This window comes from Bufo bufo, chromosome 9 (assembly GCF_905171765.1).
Source record: "Bufo bufo chromosome 9, aBufBuf1.1, whole genome shotgun sequence".
Classification (NCBI taxonomy): Eukaryota; Metazoa; Chordata; class Amphibia; order Anura; family Bufonidae; genus Bufo; species Bufo bufo.
The window spans coordinates 19143187-19161467 of NC_053397.1; the positions used below are offsets into that span (position 1 = coordinate 19143187).

At 48.3% G+C, this 18281-nt stretch overlaps 2 protein-coding genes across 5 annotated transcripts in view; one reads left to right on the forward strand and one right to left on the reverse strand.

Moving 5' to 3' along the window:
- Nucleotides 1-1868: 1868 nt before the first annotated feature.
- On the forward strand, nucleotides 1869-13501 carry RPUSD3 (RNA pseudouridine synthase D3). 4 transcript variants are annotated; one of them, XR_005774303.1, is made up of 10 exons: nucleotides 1870-2151; nucleotides 7530-7693; nucleotides 8173-8217; nucleotides 8497-8593; nucleotides 9585-9692; nucleotides 9806-9890; nucleotides 10118-10244; nucleotides 12048-12187; nucleotides 12459-12730; nucleotides 12781-13501. XR_005774303.1 is itself a non-coding variant. In XM_040408298.1 (9 exons), the coding sequence occupies exons 1-9, from the start codon at nucleotides 2051-2053 to the stop codon at nucleotides 12657-12659; spliced, it is 1068 nt and encodes a 355-aa protein (XP_040264232.1). In that variant the 5' UTR covers nucleotides 1870-2050; the 3' UTR covers nucleotides 12660-13501. The 4 variants fall into 4 exon arrangements, 1 of the variants encoding a protein (XP_040264232.1); XR_005774304.1 differs by lacking the exon at nucleotides 8173-8217 and having other exon boundaries at nucleotides 1869-2151; XR_005774305.1 differs by lacking the exon at nucleotides 12781-13501 and having other exon boundaries at nucleotides 1869-2151; nucleotides 10118-10264; nucleotides 12459-12596.
- Nucleotides 13502-15041: 1540 nt separating this feature from the next.
- Nucleotides 15042-18281, reverse strand: part of LOC120979758 (tubulin monoglycylase TTLL3) — a 53713-nt gene continuing 50473 nt past the window's right edge. Inside the window, exon 20 of the mRNA XM_040408715.1 lies at nucleotides 15042-15317. Within this exon, the coding sequence (XP_040264649.1) occupies nucleotides 15103-15317 (215 nt within the window). The 3' untranslated portion in view covers nucleotides 15042-15102. The remainder of the gene's footprint in view (nucleotides 15318-18281) is intronic.

The window sequence follows — 18281 nt, forward strand, 5'->3', positions numbered from 1 at the left end:
CGCTTCCATAATGGAAGCGTTTCATTAGTACCGTGATAAAGACGGCCCTGATCGCCGCAGCCCGGCTAACAATCCTCCACGGCCCAGTCCTGGGCCGCGGCCCGGTGGTTGGGGACCGCTGCTCTAGCTGGCTGGAGCAAGGCACGTCCAACAGGGACGTGCACCTGCTGCACACACTCCCTTAACAAGGGCCAAAACTCAACTGCGTTACTAAACTCCTCCTCTCCTTAGAGAGGGAGTAGATAATGAAAAGAAGGGTTCCATCCTCCTCAAAAGTAGCTCTGCCATGTTTGCTGCCACCTCTGGTAAACCAGGCACATTACATTATAACATAACAGTTTCAAGAAATAAATATGCACATTGTGACAGACCTGCAATAAATACAGTTGACATGGAGTTAGACCATAGGAGACAATAGTGGGGTGCGGAAGTGGTAATGGCACTCCGGGTCATTACAGAACCAAGACCATGGAAGCATTCTTAAGAGGGAGATATGTATGGGTTTGCTTTGATCGGAGCGCTTTTCCTTTAAGAAGCTTATTTAAAGGGGCCTGTCCAAGTGTTTAATACTGATGACCTATACCAGGGGTAGGCAAACTCCAGCGCTCCAGCTGTTGTGAAACTACAACTCCCAGTATGCATACTTGCTCTGCTCTTCTAAGAACTCTCATAGAAATAAATGGAGCATGCTGGGAATTGTAGTTTCACAACAGCTGGGAGCCAGGGGTTGCCTACCCCTGACCTATATGATCGGTGGGGGTCTGACTAGCAGCACCCTCATGGATTAGCTGTCTGAAGAAACCAGTGACGTCACTTTCATCTGTCACGTGGCCTAGGCGCAACGAAGTCCCATTCAAGTGAGCTGCAATACCAAGCACTGCCAGTATACAATGGACGGCGCTGTGCTTGGTGAGTAGCGCCGCAGCTTTTCCTAGGCCATGCGAAGCCGCGCTCATCGGTCACGTGGCCTAGGAGCAGCTAAGCCCCATAGACGTGAATGGGGCTGCGCGTGATCCCATGCAGAGCCACTATACAATGGACGGCGCTGTGCTTGGTGAGCACATATATGCAAAATATAAGACAGTCAATACATTTTCAGATTTTTTTTTCAATCTCCATTTTTTTTTTATATTTTCCCCTCGTCTTTAAAGATGGCCACCCCTGCGATTAGCTGATCGCTGTGGGTCTAGCACCTTGCAACCTGAGGTGTATCCTAAAGCCCTAGTGCCATACATAATATGGGTGTCGTCTTCTATGGCGGGAGCATTTGGGCTCTCTTCTCCTGGGTCCAGATGTGACTACTATGTCGTCGTCCCTTATGCAGGCACCCACGGCGATCACCTGACTAGCTATACATTGCCGATGCAGCGTACCCTGCAGGACAAATGCAGAATTACATGTCAGGCATGCATGGATGGGCCCGGTCCTCTGTGACATCGGACATGGCCTATGGAGAGGGGTTGTCCTCTTCTGTTTGGACTTCTGGAGGAGCTGGATGACAACCAATATTGACCACATTACAGCTCCGCCAGGGGTTGTCACCAGGCTTTCCCATACCCTGCAGTTGGCAATGTGACTACAACATGTTAGTTTTTCACACAGAACCCAGGTGGATACCCCTGTGGTAGGATGGTGGCCAGACTGGATGTCACCCAGCTGTCCCACAAACAGATAAAACCTGACAGTGAAGCATGACTGGAGGTGTAGTTATTGGTGAATTGAAAACTGCTGAAAAACTACAATTCCCAGCATCCTCCTCCTAACAGGTCTTCCGGTGTCAGCCATGTGACAGCAACATTAAATCACGTGACTTCGTGACGTCAGAAAGTCCATAGGGCGCAATTTTATAAAGCGTGGGGGGAGCCTGTCACCAGGGTCACCGAGTCTTACCTAGACGTCCTCTGTCCTTGATTGAAAAAATAAAAATAAAACTACATTTCCCGGCAGTCTTGGCGGTGCTATGCACATGCGCAGTGCGAAACAAGATGTCAGCTGCCAGTAGAGCGGCGTGATGAAGGCAGAGAGCGGGGTTGATGTGTGAGACGCGGAGATGGCGGCTGTGTACCGGCACACAGCGATCAGGAGCGGCTGGAGAACAGTAACCGCGATAGGCAGCCTGGGCTGTGCAAGGAGGAAATGCTCGGCGCCCTGGTGAGTGCCCTGAGTGTAATGTGGGGTACGGGTCATGGAGGAGACAGCCGGGATCTGCACACCGAAAGGGACAGTTCGCATGGCGGCGGCAGCAGGGACCCACAAACTGTACTGCGAGCATGGTGGCAGCAGGGGTCCCCCACCGGCGAGCACGCCCTCTGCCCCCCCCAATGGCGCGTGTCTCCTCTGCCGGGACCCCCCCCCCTCTAATGGCGCGTGTCTCCTCTGCCGGGACCCCCCCCCCCAATGGCGCGTGTCTCCTCTGCCGGGACCCCCCCCCCCCCCCCAAATGGCGCGTGTCTCCTCTGCCGGGACCCCCCCCCCCCAAATGGCGCGTGTCTCCTCTGCCGGGACCCCCCCCCCCCCCCCCCCAATGGCACGTGTCTACTCCGCCGGACCCCCCCCCCCCCAATGGCGCGTGTCTCCTCTGCCGGGACCACCCCCCCCCCCAATGGCGCGTGTCTCCTCTGCCGGGACACCACCCCCCCCCCCCCCCCAATGGCGCGTGTCTCCTCTGCCGGGACCACCACCCCCCCCATGGCGCGTGTCTCCTCTGCCGGGACCACCCCCCCTCCCCAATGGCGCGTGTCTCCTCTGCCGGGACCACCCCCCCCCCCCAATGGCGCGTGTCTCGTCTGCCGGGACCACCCCCCCCCCAATGGCGCGTGTCTCCTCTACCGGGACACCTCCCCCCCCCAATGGCGCGTGTCTCCTCTGCCGGGACCCCCCCCCCCCAATGGCGCGTGTCTGCTCTGCCGGGCCCCCCCCCCCCCCCAATGGCGCGTGTCTCCTCTGCCGGGACCACCCCCCCCCCCCCAATGGCGCGTGTCTCCTCTGCCGGGACCACCCCCCCCCCCCCCCAATGGCGCGTGTCTCCTCAGCCGGGACCACCTGCCCCCCCCCCCGCCAATGGCACGTGTCTCCTCTGCCGGGACAACCCCCCCGCCCCCCCCCCCAATGGCACGTGTCTCCTCTGCCGGGACCACCCCCCCCCCCCCCCCCCCCCAATGGCGCGTGTCTCCTCTACCGGGACCCCCCCCCAATGGCGCGTGTCTCCTCTGCCGGGACACCTCCCCCCCCCAATGGCGCGTGTCTCCTCTGCCGGGACACCTCCCCCCCCCAATGGCGCGTGTCTCCTCTGCCGGGACACCTCCCCCCCCCCAATGGCACGTGTCTCCTCTGCCGGGACACCCCCCCCCCCAACCCCAATGGCGCGTGTCTGCTCTGCCGGGACCCCCCCCCCAACCCCAATGGCACGTGTCTCCTCTGCCGGGACCCCCCCCCCCCCCCGCCCAATGGCGCGTGTCTCCTCTGCCGGGACACCTCCCCCCCCCCCAATGGCGCGTGTCTCCTCTGCCGGGACACCTCCCCCACCCCAATGGCGCGTGTCTCCTCTGCCGGGACCCCCCCCCCCCAAATGGCGCGTGTCTCCTCTGCCGGGACCCCCCCCCCAACCCCAATGGCACGTGTCTCCTCTGCCGGGACCCCCCCCTTCCCCCATGGCGCAGTCGGGATCTGCACACCGAAAGGGACAGCCCGCATGGCGGCGGCAGCAGGACCCCCCCAACTGTACTGTGAGCATGTTGGCAGCAGGGGAGCATGTTGGCAGCGCGCCCTCTGCGGACCCCTTTCCCCCCCCCCCCAATGGCGCGTGTCTCCTCTGCTGGGACCACCCCCCCCCAATGCCGGGACATGGGTTCCTAGATGGCTACTTGCACATCCGCAATACCCAGTCCCCATAGCTCTGTGTGCTTTTATTGTGTAAAAAAAAAAAAAAACAATTTGATACATATGCAAATTAGCATAAGAGTCATATCTTACTTGTGTGACCAGAGAAGAGTCATATTTTCAAGCTCTGACTCATCTCAGGTTAATTTGCATATGTATCAAATCGGTTTTTTTACACAATAAAAGCACACAGAGCTATGGGGACTGGGTATTGCGGATGTGCTAGCGGCCATCTAGCAACCCATGTCCTCAGCTCTATACACAAAATACCGGGGACAGGTTCTCTTGAAGTTATTACACATGGTTTCAGGCACAGCAAAAAAAAAAAATTAAAATCTGGAAGCTGCCGGTAACTTAACAACCCCCCCCCCCCCTTCCAATTGAGTCCTTTTTCTGAGAAGCCATACTTAAGGGTCCATTCACACGCCCGCAAGTGTTTCGCCGTCCGCAAATTGCGGATCCGTAAAACACAGACACCGGCGGACTGCACATGCCAGGCACTTTAATAGAAATGCCTTTTCTTGTCTTCTGACAAGAATAGGACATGTTCTATTTTTTTGGGGAACGGAAGTGCAGATGCGCACACCACATGCACTGTCCGCATCTCTCCGGCCCCATTGAAAATAAATGGGTACGCACCCGTTCCGCAAAATTGCTGAAAGGATCTGGACCCATTTATGCGGATGTGTGAATGGACCTTAATGATGTAGATGGACTGTGTAGAGGCGGCCCCGAATACAGTATAGGGCGCATACGTTGCCCGGCGTCCCCCAGAGACTCTGTCAACTGCACTGAGCTGTATCACGATATATTACAGCTCTAAAATATATAACATCACGTAGAACGTGTCTGAGGACTCTGCAGAGGGCGCGCTTACTGTTGGGGGTCCCTGCAGAGGGCGCGCTTACTGTTGGGGGTCCCTGCAGAGGGCGCGCTTACTGTTGGGGGTCCCTGCAGAGGGCGCGCTTACTGTTGGGGGTCCCTGCAGAGGGCGCGCTTACTGTTGGGGGTCCTGCAGAGGGCGCGCTTACTGTTGGGGGTCCCTGCAGAGGGCGCGCTTACTGTTGGGGGTCCCTGCAGAGGGCGCGCTTACTGTTGGGGGTCCCTGCAGAGGGCGCGCTTACTGTTGGGGGTCCCTGCAGAGGGCGCGCTTACTGTTGGGGGTCCCTGCAGAGGGCGCGCTTACTGTTGGGGGTCCCTGCAGAGGGCGCGCTTACTGTTGGGGGTCCCTGCAGAGGGCACGCTTACTGTTGGGGGTCCCTGCAGAGGGCACACTCACATGTTCTACGTGATGTTATATATTTTATAGCTGTAATATATTACTCTCTACCTCGGGATCCTGCGCTGGCGGACGGCTGCTTTTTCCTGTTTCTGCTGGAGTGCAGACATCGGGAATCCTCTGGACGACCGGCGGGGGATGCTGCGGGTTACCGGGAGTGCTGAGGGGTTCTGCACTGAGCAGCGCTGTACCTGTCACCGCTGAACACTTAGCGGCGTTTGTCATGTTTCATGGTCTTTCACTGTGGAGTGCTGTATGGTCAAGTCTTTTATGCTCGCAGTTAGCGGGCGGTCCCTGCGGAGGGTACACTCGCCATTGGGCCTCTTGCACACAACTGTATGGCTTTCTCAATATTTTGCTGTCTGCAAAAAACAGATTTGCAAAAAATGCAGATGGCGTCCATGTGCAGTCCGTTTTTTGTGGAACTGAACAGCTGACCCCTAATAGAACTGTACTATCCTTGTCCATTATGCGGACAGTAATAGGACATGTCCTATCTTTGAATGGAGATATGGAAACGGAAGGCATACGGAGTACCTTCCGTTTTTTTGCGTATCCATTGAAATGAATAGTTCTGTATACGGAACTCAAAAAAAGAATGTAAACGGGGGGGGGGGGGGGGGGGAAAGGAACGTTCGTGTACAAGTGGCTTTGGGGTGGGGGTTCTTGTCACACCATGTTCACCATTGAAGGGGCCCTGCTGCCGCCATTCTCGCAGTTAGCACCACAGCTTAAACCGGAAAAAGCAGCCGCCCACCAGCGCAGGATCCCAATGTAGAGAATGATTTATTAAAACGATAAAACATATAAAATCACGTTGAACGTGTTGGGGGGGGGGGGTCTCTGCAGAGGGCACGCTGACCATTGGGGGTCCCTGCAGAGCGGGCACGCTTTCTCTGATATTAGGTATCTGAGGAAGGGGGCAGCACCCCTCCAAAACACATTTATTTACTTTATGCACTTATACTGCGCTGACATATTCCGCAGCGCTTTACAGACATTATCATCGCTCTGTCCCCAGGAGCTCACAATCTAAGCTCCCTATCAGTATGTCTTTGGAGTGTGGGAGGAAACCGGAGAACCCGGAGGAAACCCACGCAAGCACGGGGAGAACATACAAACTCCGCGCAGATGATGATCTTGTCCCAGCTGACCCCAGAGCTGCCGGGCACCAGTGCTAACCAACATTCTACGTGATTTTTTTGTTTTATTGTTTTTCATAAATTATTCTCTAAATTGGGATCCTGCGCTGGTGGGCGGCTGCGTTTTTCCTGTTTAAGCTGTGGTGCTAACTGGGAACATGGCGGCAGCAGGGACCCTTCAATGTTGAGAATGGCTGTGCCAAGGACGACCCCCGCCTTAACCCTGAGCGTAGGGACTCTTAAAGGGGAGTGTGGCCTCTGCGGGAACTTCCACATCACTCTTGTGATGCTGGGAGTGGCGGCACCTGGGACTCTCTCCCAATGATGAGCGTGGCGTTAGCACGGTCACCCCCCCCCCCTGTGAGTGTGCCATTTGCAGGGACCCCAACTGTGACTGTCATTGCAGTGTTGCGGGCCCTCGCACATGGAGGCCGACCTCCATGATTTCATGATCAGCTACAGAACCCAAATCACAGCCCCCCACCTTCCCTTTGGTGCCCTGTTCTGGGATTCCTGGATGCTCAGATATACCACCCTCGCCACCATTAGAGTCCCGGATGAGTAACCTTTTCTATAATCGCTTCAAAACAGGTAAAAGCCGGCTCAGAGGGCGCAGGAATACCGATTTAAAATATTTGCATATTAACGCGTTTTGGAGGCGGGCCGCCACCGAAACAAGTAATGTTTTTGATAAATTTGTAATAAATATTTTATCGGTATCCTGGGGCCCTCTGAGCCGGCGGTTCCCTGTCTTGGGCCCCTCTGGATCCCTGGTGAGCGGTGCTGCGGATTACCGGGGCTCCTTTTGACCCTGCATGCGCTGTTCAGGCTTGTGCCCGGTTTGCACAACTTGATCTGGTGGGTGTTGATACTTACCGCTCTCCTTGTGTGTCTTTTACCTGCGATTCTTCACCATGGAGCGCCATTTGTTTATTTCTGTTCTATGGTGACGGTACCGAATGCCTAACTATGTCAGCACCAACCGCAAAGGCCCCCATGACGGTGCCATATCCTACCCCACTTCCGTAGTGATACCAGAATCCGTATTCACCCCCGTCCCATGATTGTGTCCCCCCCACGTAATGTTGAGGGCTACATGTGTGTGCCCATAACCGTGCCAGCCTTCGAATACAAGACTCTCATAATATTCTTTAGCTGTAGGAGGACCGAGCGGAACGTCTAGGACTGTGTAAAATATTCCATGACTTATGGGGTTTCCTTTCCTGCAGGTATCAGGAACATTTGGAGACTAAGGAGAAGGGGCACAGATCTCCCTCCAGAATGCAAGAAGAAAGATCCAGCATCTTTAAGAACCCAGGAGTCACAACTGTGGAAAAGATGAGCAAGGAGTCGCTGTGTGAGCACCTGGCACAGAATGTGGTGTATATGGAAGGTCAGTGGTCCATCCAAGGACTCGTGCACCTGAACATATATTTTTTGTCCGTTACGATTTTTGTTTTTACAGCCCATTTGCAGAACTTCTCACTTCAATGGGTCCGCAAAAAAAACCTGAAATGACTCCCTGGCATTCCGTTTCCGTATGTCCACATGACCTTTCTGCAAAAAAAATGGAATATGTCCTGTTGTCCGTTTTGCAGACAAAGATAGGCATTGTTACAATGGATCCGCAAAAAAATGAGTGCAATATGGATGTCACACTGACAACGACATCCGTATTTTTTTGCAGACCTCAGTCGTGTGCATGAGCCCTAATACTGTGGGGAGGGTCTGACGCCTACATGTTAATGAGCCTCATTCTAAACTTGAGGTCAGGTGACTGACTCACATCGGCCGATCCTCAAGAAGAGGGAGGAGTCTATAAATTCTAAGTGTGGTTCTGACATCCCATTTACAGGTGTGTTCTATCTTTAGGTCCACTTGTCGCCATCAACAAATCCCAGGGGCTCTCCATTACAAGTAAGTGACTACCAGGTACTGAACCTATCGGCTGTGGGGAACTTGGCAGAAAATGTTCAATTTCCCTGCAGCGCCCCCACAGGGGAAAGGAAGCATTACGTCATTTTTATTGAATGAAATGTAATACACCAACACAAGTGCTTCAGGTGCCCGTACACCAGACATGGCTCTCAATTTCTCTATTTCTCCCAAATCCCATATAAATCCATATTCTGCATTAGGACACATAGGACTGTTATCTGATTGTAGTGCACACATTGTCACCCTCATTCCCATCAGGTAGTTCAGAGGGGCTTTCGGTGGTGTCCATACTCCCAGAGTTGAAGCAGATACTGCAGATGAAGTCAGATCTCCACGTGGTGAAAGCTGCGCCAAAGTATGTATGAGTAATGTAAAGTTTAATGGCTCTCACTTTAGTACTATGGTACTCCCCAGCTAGGGAGTAATTATAGTAATAATGCTGTGTACACTACAAAAATGATTCCTTCAGAGCAACTACTTACAGCACTAAATAATCTGAAATTGTATAACTTCATATAATGGAAAGAATATAACTACTATAATACAGCCTCCTATGTACAAGAATATAACTACTATAATACAGCCTCCTATGTACAAGAATATAACTACTATAATACTGCCTCCTATGTACAAGAATATAACTACTATAATACTGCCTCCTATGTACAAGAATATAACTACTATAATACAGCCTCCTATGTACAAGAATATAACTACTATAATACAGCCTCCTATGTACAAGAATATAACTACTATAATACTGCCTCCTATGTACAAGAATATAACTACTATAATACAGCCTCCTATGTACAAGAATATAACTACTATAATACTGCCTCCTATGTACAAGAATATAACTACTATAATACTGCCTTCTATGTACAAGAATATAACTACTATAATACAGCCTCCTATGTACAAGAATATAACTACTATAATACTGCCTCCTATGTACAAGAATATAACTACTATAATACTGCTCCTGTGTACAAGAATATAACTACTATAATACTGCTCCTGTGTACAAGAATATAACTACTATAATACTGCTCCTGTGTACAGGAATATAACTACTATAATACTGCTCCTATGTACAAGAATATAACTACTATAATACTGCTCCTATGTACAAGAGTATAACTACTATAATACTGCTCCTATGTACAAGAATATAACTACTATAATACTGCCTCCTATGTACAAGAATATAACTACTATAATACTGCTCCTATGTACAAGAATATAACTACTATAATACTGCTCCTATGTACAAGAGTATAACTACTATAATACTGCCTCCTATGTACAGTTTTTTTGTGTGACTCCCCAGTGTGCTGTTCTTGTAGGGAGAGTTCTGGGCTGGTTCTGCTCTCTACTTGTCATATCACCACGAAGAAATTAGAAGATTTTTACGCTGTGTGCCGTAGATCAGAGCGGCCAATCACAACATTCTGGTGAGCGCGCTCTCTCTCTCTCTCTCTCTCTCTGTTATATTCCATTTACTGACTTTGCTGTTACTCTGTGATTGACGGTGTAATATGGGTATTAATGGACTCCTTGTTTTCAGTGCTGTAACTCTTGGCACCCCCAGTCCGGCTGAAGGGGAGATAAGCGTGGCCCTGAAAGTGGAGAATATCGGCGACCAGGATCTAGTAAGAAAAAAGTTATCTGCTAATCTCTGGCCTGTTCACAACCAGTTCTGCTTTTTCAGTAGGATATGATCAGGATCTTTTGACGCTCCTGTGTCACACAATGTTTGGCGGAATTTTATTATATACCCAGATAATACCGCAACACAGTGCCTACATAAAATTCCTTATTATGCAGTGAAGGTAGGTGGCGGATTGCTGTAATCCTGGCTTGTATATTGTGTTCTTAGGTTGTCCCTGTGATGCATCCGTCCAAAGGAAGCCTGGAGAGGAGAGAGGTGAAGAGAACAGGAACCAGGTACAGGGTTCTCCACTCTGCGGAGGGCTGCTCTCTTCTGCAGCTGCAGCCCATGAGCGGTACGGACCTGCCACCAGATGTTAGTATTAAGGGGGTTGCATAAATTTTAGAAAGAAAAGGGTCAGCCATCGCTTAGCTGAGCGTCTCTTATGTAGGGAGCCAGATAGAATTTCCTGCATCAGATTTTACACCAGCAGGACTACCTGTGCAGACACTGATCCAGCAGTAATTATTGGGAGATTTCTGATCTGAAGCTTGCAGAATTGTGAATGCAGCTCTTAAGTATACTATAGGCAGTAGCTCATGACTCAGTACAAGGCAGGTAGTGACTTCTCCAGCAGAATACGGAGTTCAGCTCTAGAGTATAAAACAGGATGAAAATCTGGTTCAGTACACAAATATGTACACAGTGACTCCACCAGCAGAATAGTGAGTGCAGCTCTGGAGTATAATACAGGATGTAACTCGGGATCAGTACAGGATAAGTAATGTAATGTACACAGTGACTCCACCAGCAGAATAGTGAGTGCAGTTCTGGTGTATAATACAGGATAAGTAATGTATGTACACAGTGACTGCACCAGCAGAATAGTGAGTGCAGCTCTGGAGTATAATACAGGATGTAACTCAGGATCAGTACAGATAAGGCTACTTTCACACCATTCATTGTCATTGTGGACAAAACGTAACTGAACAGAACGGAGTGCTCCAAAATGCATTTCGTTCCATTTGGTTGTGTTTTCATACTGGAGAGAAAACCGCAACAAGCTGCGGCTTTCTTTCCGTCATGGGATGAGGCACAGACGGATCAGTTTTCTCTGACACAATAGAAAACGGATCCGTCCCCCATTGACTTTCAGTAGAGTTCATGACTGATCCATCTTGGCTATGTTAAAGGGACCCTCTGACCTGGATTTCACTGAGCTATTAACACATCAGTCTCTATGATTTACATTACAATAAATAAGTATTGCAGCCCTGTGTCTTTTCATTTGTCTAGAAAAATAGCTTTTAATCATATGTTAATTACCTCTAAGGAGCCCAAGGGGCTGTCCCTCCGGCCGTTGGAGCCCAGCACCGCCCCACTGCCAATTTATTCACTGCTCATCGCCGACGTAATGTGTTTGTTGCGCCCGGAATCTCGCGCATTTCCGGGTCGAACGAAGCTGGCGCATGCGGACTTAGGTCTGTGGGGCCGATGCTAGGACACCGCGCCGGCGCTGACATGTGCATCCACGGTGCATGCGTGAGATTTTCGGGCACAACAAACACATTACGCCGGCGATGAGCAGTGAATGGGATGGTGCTGTGCTCCGACATAATGGGCACGGCTGGGCTCCAACGGCCGGAGGGACAGCCCCTCGGGCTCCTTATCGAGGTGATATATGATTAAAAGCTATTGTCTAGACCAGAGATCAGCAACCTCTGGCACTCCAGTTGTTCAGAAACTACAACTCCCAGAATGCTTCATTCACTTCTGTGGGAGTTATAAGAACAGCCGAGCATGTTTACATGCTGGGAGTTGTAGTTTCACAGCAGCTGGAGTGCCGAAGGTTGCTGATGCCTGGTCTAGACAAATGAAAAGACAAAGGGCTGTAATACTTGTATATTTAATGTAATTGGTGGAGACTGATGTGGTGATGTCAATAGCTCAGTAAGTGAAATCCAGGTGACGGGGTCCCTTTAAAGATAATACAACCGGATCCGTTCATAACTGCTGCAGATTGTTGTATTATCAGTAACTGCCGGATCCAGTAAAACCGCTGGTGTGAAAGTAGCCTAAGTAATGTTTTTGTAGCATATGTCAGTTCTTTAAATTTCCAATATGACAGTATATTTTGTTAGTTTTTTTTCCTTCTTAGTTTATAGAGAGCAACTTTTGGTTCACTGCACACTAAAGTTCTGCCCGATACTAGGCGACCACATTTACAGTGCACGAGTGGCAAAAATATTAGGAGAGAACATCCACGTACCCCTGGATCTTGCAACCCCAAGGGCACAGGTAAAGCATAAAATGTTTGTCTTTAGGCTCGTTGTGTCCCATGTTACTAACGTTTGAGGCTCTGAATACTTTGTCTCCAGTGTTAATCTAAACCTCGTCAGACGGGAGTGAAGAGGCTTCTCCTGTTTAGGGTGTTATAATGTCAGATCTACAGCTCCTTCACCGTAGGGCACTAAATAGACAAAGAATAGGAAACCAGATCCGTCAACAGCAGCTTGCTGACAAATATCCCTGCAGTAATTTAATGTGCTTTGTTTTTTTGTGTTAACAGTGGATAGAAGAGAAGATTCTCGGTAAGATGCATCTAACAGAGCAGCAGGTGCCCCGGATACCTCTTCACCTTCACCTGCACCATCTGCTGATGCCAGACGGCTCCTCAACGCATCTCACTGCTCCGCCACCTCCTTTCTTCCAGCGGACAATGGAGCTTCTGCATCTTAAGATGAAGCGATCTGCTCTTATGGATCGTTAAAGGGACAGCACACTTAAAAATTGAATGGCTGATCCTGAGCAGCCTTGTAGAAGCTTGGCTGAAAACACAGGGTTTACTTCATCCCCGTGGTTCCCATCGTTTTTAGATGTCTGAATGACTGGTGGACCTTCAGTGATGGGGTAGAGCTTGGCGTGTCGGGTTCCCTATTGCGGTCAGTATAATGAAGGAGAGCTCCTGCTGCAGCCAGTTGTTGGGTTTGTATATATATACTGTCTAAGATATATAACTAATAATTTTATTAGTATTGGATCAACCCTATTAAACCAGGCATGCTGTCGGTTAGGGTTGACCCTGCTGAGCGAAACGACCCCTCTAGTTGAAATCCATTGTTAAATACACCATAGGGTGGGCCTAGCCCCTCCGAAACCTGCTGCCTTTCCACCTCTCTCCCCTTGGGTAGCAGGGCCAGGCATCCTCATGGTCTTCCTGCCTGGCCCTGTAATCCCACACATGCACTGGTGAATGTTCAGTCGGCTCCTACACTTTATAGATCTCGGCAGCGGTGACCGAGATATACTGTGCATGCGCCAACTTGAACATTCACCAACGCGTGCATTTACAGGGCCAGGGAGGAAGACGGTGAGGCCGTCTGGCCCGGCCACTCAAGGGGAGCAGGAAAGGCTGTTGTGGAGCATTTTCCCTTGAGGGACAAGATCAATCCTAACACACAGTATGCCTGGTTGAATAGGGTTGATCCTGCTGACAGATGCTCTTTAATAGATTATAGGGGTGGGGTATTTTCTTACAGCTGTAAATAATCTGTTTGTAGAGGAGCCTCATGAGATTTGATGTGCACTGATGTTATAATAAAAATACATGATATTTACCGTGCACTGCGTCCCTCCTTTGTACTTGTCGGTATATTTATGTCTTTACTGTTATATCCTGTGTTATACTCCAGAGCTAGATTTGCAATTCTGCTGTTTGTTGTCAGAGACCCCCCTTACAGTTTGGCTGAGCTCCTATAATGCAGTGGGACAATTTCCCCTACATCCGATTACTGTACAGCGCCCAGTGCAAGGACGCCAGGTCCACTTCTGTGCGGACGCTTAAAGGGATTTTCCAAGTTATTGATATTCATGACCTATCCTTAGCTCAGTGTGCATCCGGCACCAGAAATGACGATCAAAGCCAGAAGCAGATGGTTCCGTTCACTGTGTAGTGGCCTTTCCGTGTGGCGCTCACTGTTCTGGAGCTGGCGGCTGCCAGGTGTCATGCCCACACCTTTCTGATACCGATGACTTATTCTAAAGATAACTAGCAGAGAATGCTGGCTCACTTCACCCCTGAAATCTGCAGTGAGTTCAGCTCTGGAGTTTAATACAGGATAAAAACTGGATGTTTTATGAAGATTCATTCTATATGTAAACTGCGAAATCTTCCTCCTTAAAGAGGACCTCTAACCATGTATTTTTCTCTTTTACTTACTACTTTCACCCCCCCCCCCCCCCATGCAATTACAGTTCTGACGCAGCTATTCTTATAAATCTGTTGTGCCATACCTCTGTTATTCCTACTAGACATTTATAAATGAATTGTCAGCAGTCTTCAATGAAGGTCCAGGTGGGTGTTACCAGTTGGTGGGGGTGTCCTTGCCTATCCAATAGTGTCAGACTGTGCAGGGACATACTGCCTGATCAGTTTTGTCCCCATTCATTGTCAATGGGGACAAGACTGATCAAGACTCATTCTGTTTTGTTGCGTTTTTTTTTGACCGGACACTAAACCGCTACATACTGCGGTTTTGTGCCCGGTCTGCGAAACAGAACAAACCGACATAAAAAAATAAATAAAAAATGTAAGTCAATGGTGCTGGATCCACATCTGGCACCCATTGACTTTAAAATGATTTTTCATACCGGATCCGGTTTGTTCAGTTTTGATCTAATACAACCGGATTTCGGCCGTAACGGATGCATCCGGATGTATTAAGTGGCACGTATCCGTTTAATTCCCGTTTTGAGATCCTCTGCCGGATCTCAAAAACTGAATGCAACAATGCAGGTGTGAAATGGGCCTAAGCTTTACATTCAGTTCGCGTATTAAGCAGATTTACTGTTTTCACAAGACTTATGGTTTCCACTGTTTAGAGGTCATAGGACAACCCCTTTAAGCATGACAACTGTTTTGGTGTAGTTGTCGCAGCCCCGCCTTTTATTAGTGACATCACCCAATAGTGATATCTTAGTAATGTCTTCACCCGTCATACTACATGAGGAATTTAATGCATTTTCACCCAAACTGTCTCTCTGACAAGGAGTTTATTGGGCTGGAGGGAGCAGACCTGTTGTCGGGGTCAGTCCTAGTAAAAGATCACACAGGGAGGTTCTCCTTGGGGTTTAGACCTGAGGTAAGAAGCAGCCATTGTTGTAGTCAGCACCATTATGTCACTGGGTAGCCCTGTCAGTTCTGTCCGTAAGGATCACAGCAGCAGCGACGTGAGGATGGCCGTACCCCGGGCCGTGAGGGGCTCTGCTCCTTCATGGCACCTGCCAAGCAGGGTTCCCTTGGTGAGCTGGAAACGGATGGGCTTGACTGGAAGTTTAGCGCTCTTGGTGCAGCTGCAGGTTGCCTGTAGGCTGTTGCTCAGAGAAGGTCCCTTGCAAAACAAGCATGGCATCCGGAGGGGGTCCAGCCCTAAATATAAAAAATAAAATTATATAGCAGCAACCCATACTGATTGTATGCCATTCCTATCTACCAACCATTGTCCCCATAGGCAGGACAATATATACTACATACGCTGCTTATGCCACTTATAGGTCATGGCTATGATCAGTGACTCCAGCTAAGCTGCATTGTCTATTGGAGTCTGAGGGATCCTTAATGTCAACATTAAAGGGCATTTGGATGCTGTCTGATCTGTAGACATCTCTCCGTAATGCAGCAGGAAATGGCAAGCAAAGCAGGAAAGGGAGGTGGATGTTATTGTCCATCTTGGGACAAATGATCTGGCTTGCAATGAGGTTTCAAAGGTGAAGGAAGCTTTTCACACACTTGGAAATTATATACGGGAGGTTGCATCAACTGTTTCATTCTCTGCAGTTTTGCCTGTGCATAACCTTCAGCACGACAGGAAGATGCGCATTAAGGAATTCAATGTATGGCTTGGTGAATGGTGTCTGAACCAAGGGTTTGGCTTTGTGTCTCATGTTAGCTCTCGTTGGAATGGAAAAGAACTGTACAAGAATGATGGTTTGCATCTTTTTCTCAAGGGAACGAATGTCCTCAGTGAACAGTTCCAAGTATTTGCTAAGAAGCATTTAAACTAGGAAAGGGGGGCACAAGAGTGATAATCCGGCAGTCCGACTGCCCCCCCCGGAACAATGCCAGAAGATGCCAGTAGCACATAGGTTAAGAAATGACCAGCTCAGAGTCTTGTCTACAAATGCTCGCAGTTTAGGGAATAAGATCAATGAACTTGAGTCTATAATGGCATCTGAGAATATAGATTTAGTGGCTGTTACTGAGAACGTGGTTCAATGGGAGTAATGACTGGGATATAACAATACCAGGGTTCTCTCCTATATAGGAAAGACAGAGAAGGCAAGAAGGGGGAGGGGGGGCCTTGTATGTAAAAGATAGCATAAAATCTAATTTAATACAAGTTTAGCGAGACCAATTTAGAGTCAGTTTGGGTTACCTTGCAGCTTGATTATCATAACTCAGGTAGGTGTGATATATATATATATATAGACCACCTAGCCAAGTCAAATAATTAGATGAGCTACTAGTTGAGGAAATAGCTAAAATGACATTGAAGGGGGAAGTTATCATTATGGGAGACTTTAATCTTCCTCATGTAAACTGGAAAGCCAAAATAGCTAGTTCTGCCAAGAGTACAGATATTCTAAATTCCCTACTGGGATTATCTCTACAGCAAGTAGTTGAGGAGCCAACCCGGAAGGAGGCCGTTTTAGATTTGGTATTCACAAATTGGAATTTGGTATCTGATATTACTGTAGGGGAAAGCTTGAGATCTAGTGATCACCAGTCAGTGTGGTTTACTATAAGTACAGTGACAGTCACACCACACAAAAACAAAAGTATTAGATTTTAGAAAAACTGACTTTTCTAAAATTAGTTTAGTGGTATAAGAGTCCCTATCAGATTGGAACAGTTTCAATGGAGTCCAGGAGAAATGGGACTACTTAAAAGTGGCACTATTGAAGGCAACGGATAATTGCATTAGGCTTGTCAGTAAAAGCAAAAAAAAGATGAGACCACTGTGGTACTCAGCAGAAGTGGCCAAAATCATTAAAAACAAAAAGATAGCATTTAGTAATCATAAAAAAAAAACGAGGATGACAGGCAAATTTATAAGATTAGGCAGAGAGAGGCCAAACAAGTTATAAGAGCTTCTAAAGCACAGGCAGAAGAGACATTAGCTCAGTCAGTGAAAAAAGGTGATAAGACATTCTTCAGATACGTAAATGAAAAAAGGAAACTAAAACAAGGAATTACCAAATTAAAAACAAAAGAAGGAAGGTATATGGAAGAAGATAAAGAACTAGCTGACTGCCTCAATGAATACTTCTGTTCAGTTTTTACAAAGGAAAATGAAGTAAAAGGACCTCAGTTAGGAAGGAAGACTAATGAACATTTTGATGCACGTGTCTTTACAGAGGAAGAGGTTCAAAGTCAGCTGTCTAAAATTAATACAAATAAGTCACAGGGGCCTGAATGGGATACACCCAAAGCTATTAAAAGAGCTCAGCAGCGAACTAGCAAAATCATTAACAGATTTATTTAACCAATCACAGGTAACAGGAGTCGTCCCAGAAGATTGAAAATGAGCAAATGTGCCCATTCACAAGAAAGGTAGTAGGGAGGAATCGGGCAACTACAGGCCAGTAAGCCTGACATCAATAGTGGGGAAATTAATGGAAACCATACTTAGGGCTCATGCACACGACAGTATTTTGCGTTCAGTATACTGGACGTTTTTTGAGTTCAGTATACGGAACATATACTGAACCATTCATTTCAATGGTTCAGCAAAAAATACTGAAGTGTCTCCGTGTGCATTCCGTTTCAGTATTTCAGTATTTCCGTGCCGTGAAAAGATAGAACATGTCCTATTCTTGTCCGCAAATCACGGTGCTTGGCTCCATTCAAGTCAATGGGTCCGCAAAAAAAACTGAACACATACGGAAATGCATCCGTATGTCTTCCGTTTCCGTTCCGTTTTTTGCTGAACCATCTATTGAAAATGTTATGCCCAGCCCAATTTTATCTATGTAATTACTATATACTGTATATGCCATACGGAAAAACGGAACAAAAACGGAAACACAACGGAAACAAAAAACGGAACAACGGATCCGTGAAAAACGGACCGCAAAACACTGAAAAAGCCATACGGTCGTGTGCATGAGGCCTTAAGGAGAGGATTGTGGAACATCTAAAATCCCATGGATTGAAAGATGAAAAACAGCATGGGTTTACTTCAGGGAGATCATGTCAAACTAATCTTATTGATTTTTTTGATTGGGTGACTAAAATAATAGATGGCGGAGGTGCAGTAGACATCGCTTATCTAGACTTTAGTAAGGCTTTTGATACTGTCCCACATAGAAGGCTTATCAATAAAGTGCAGTC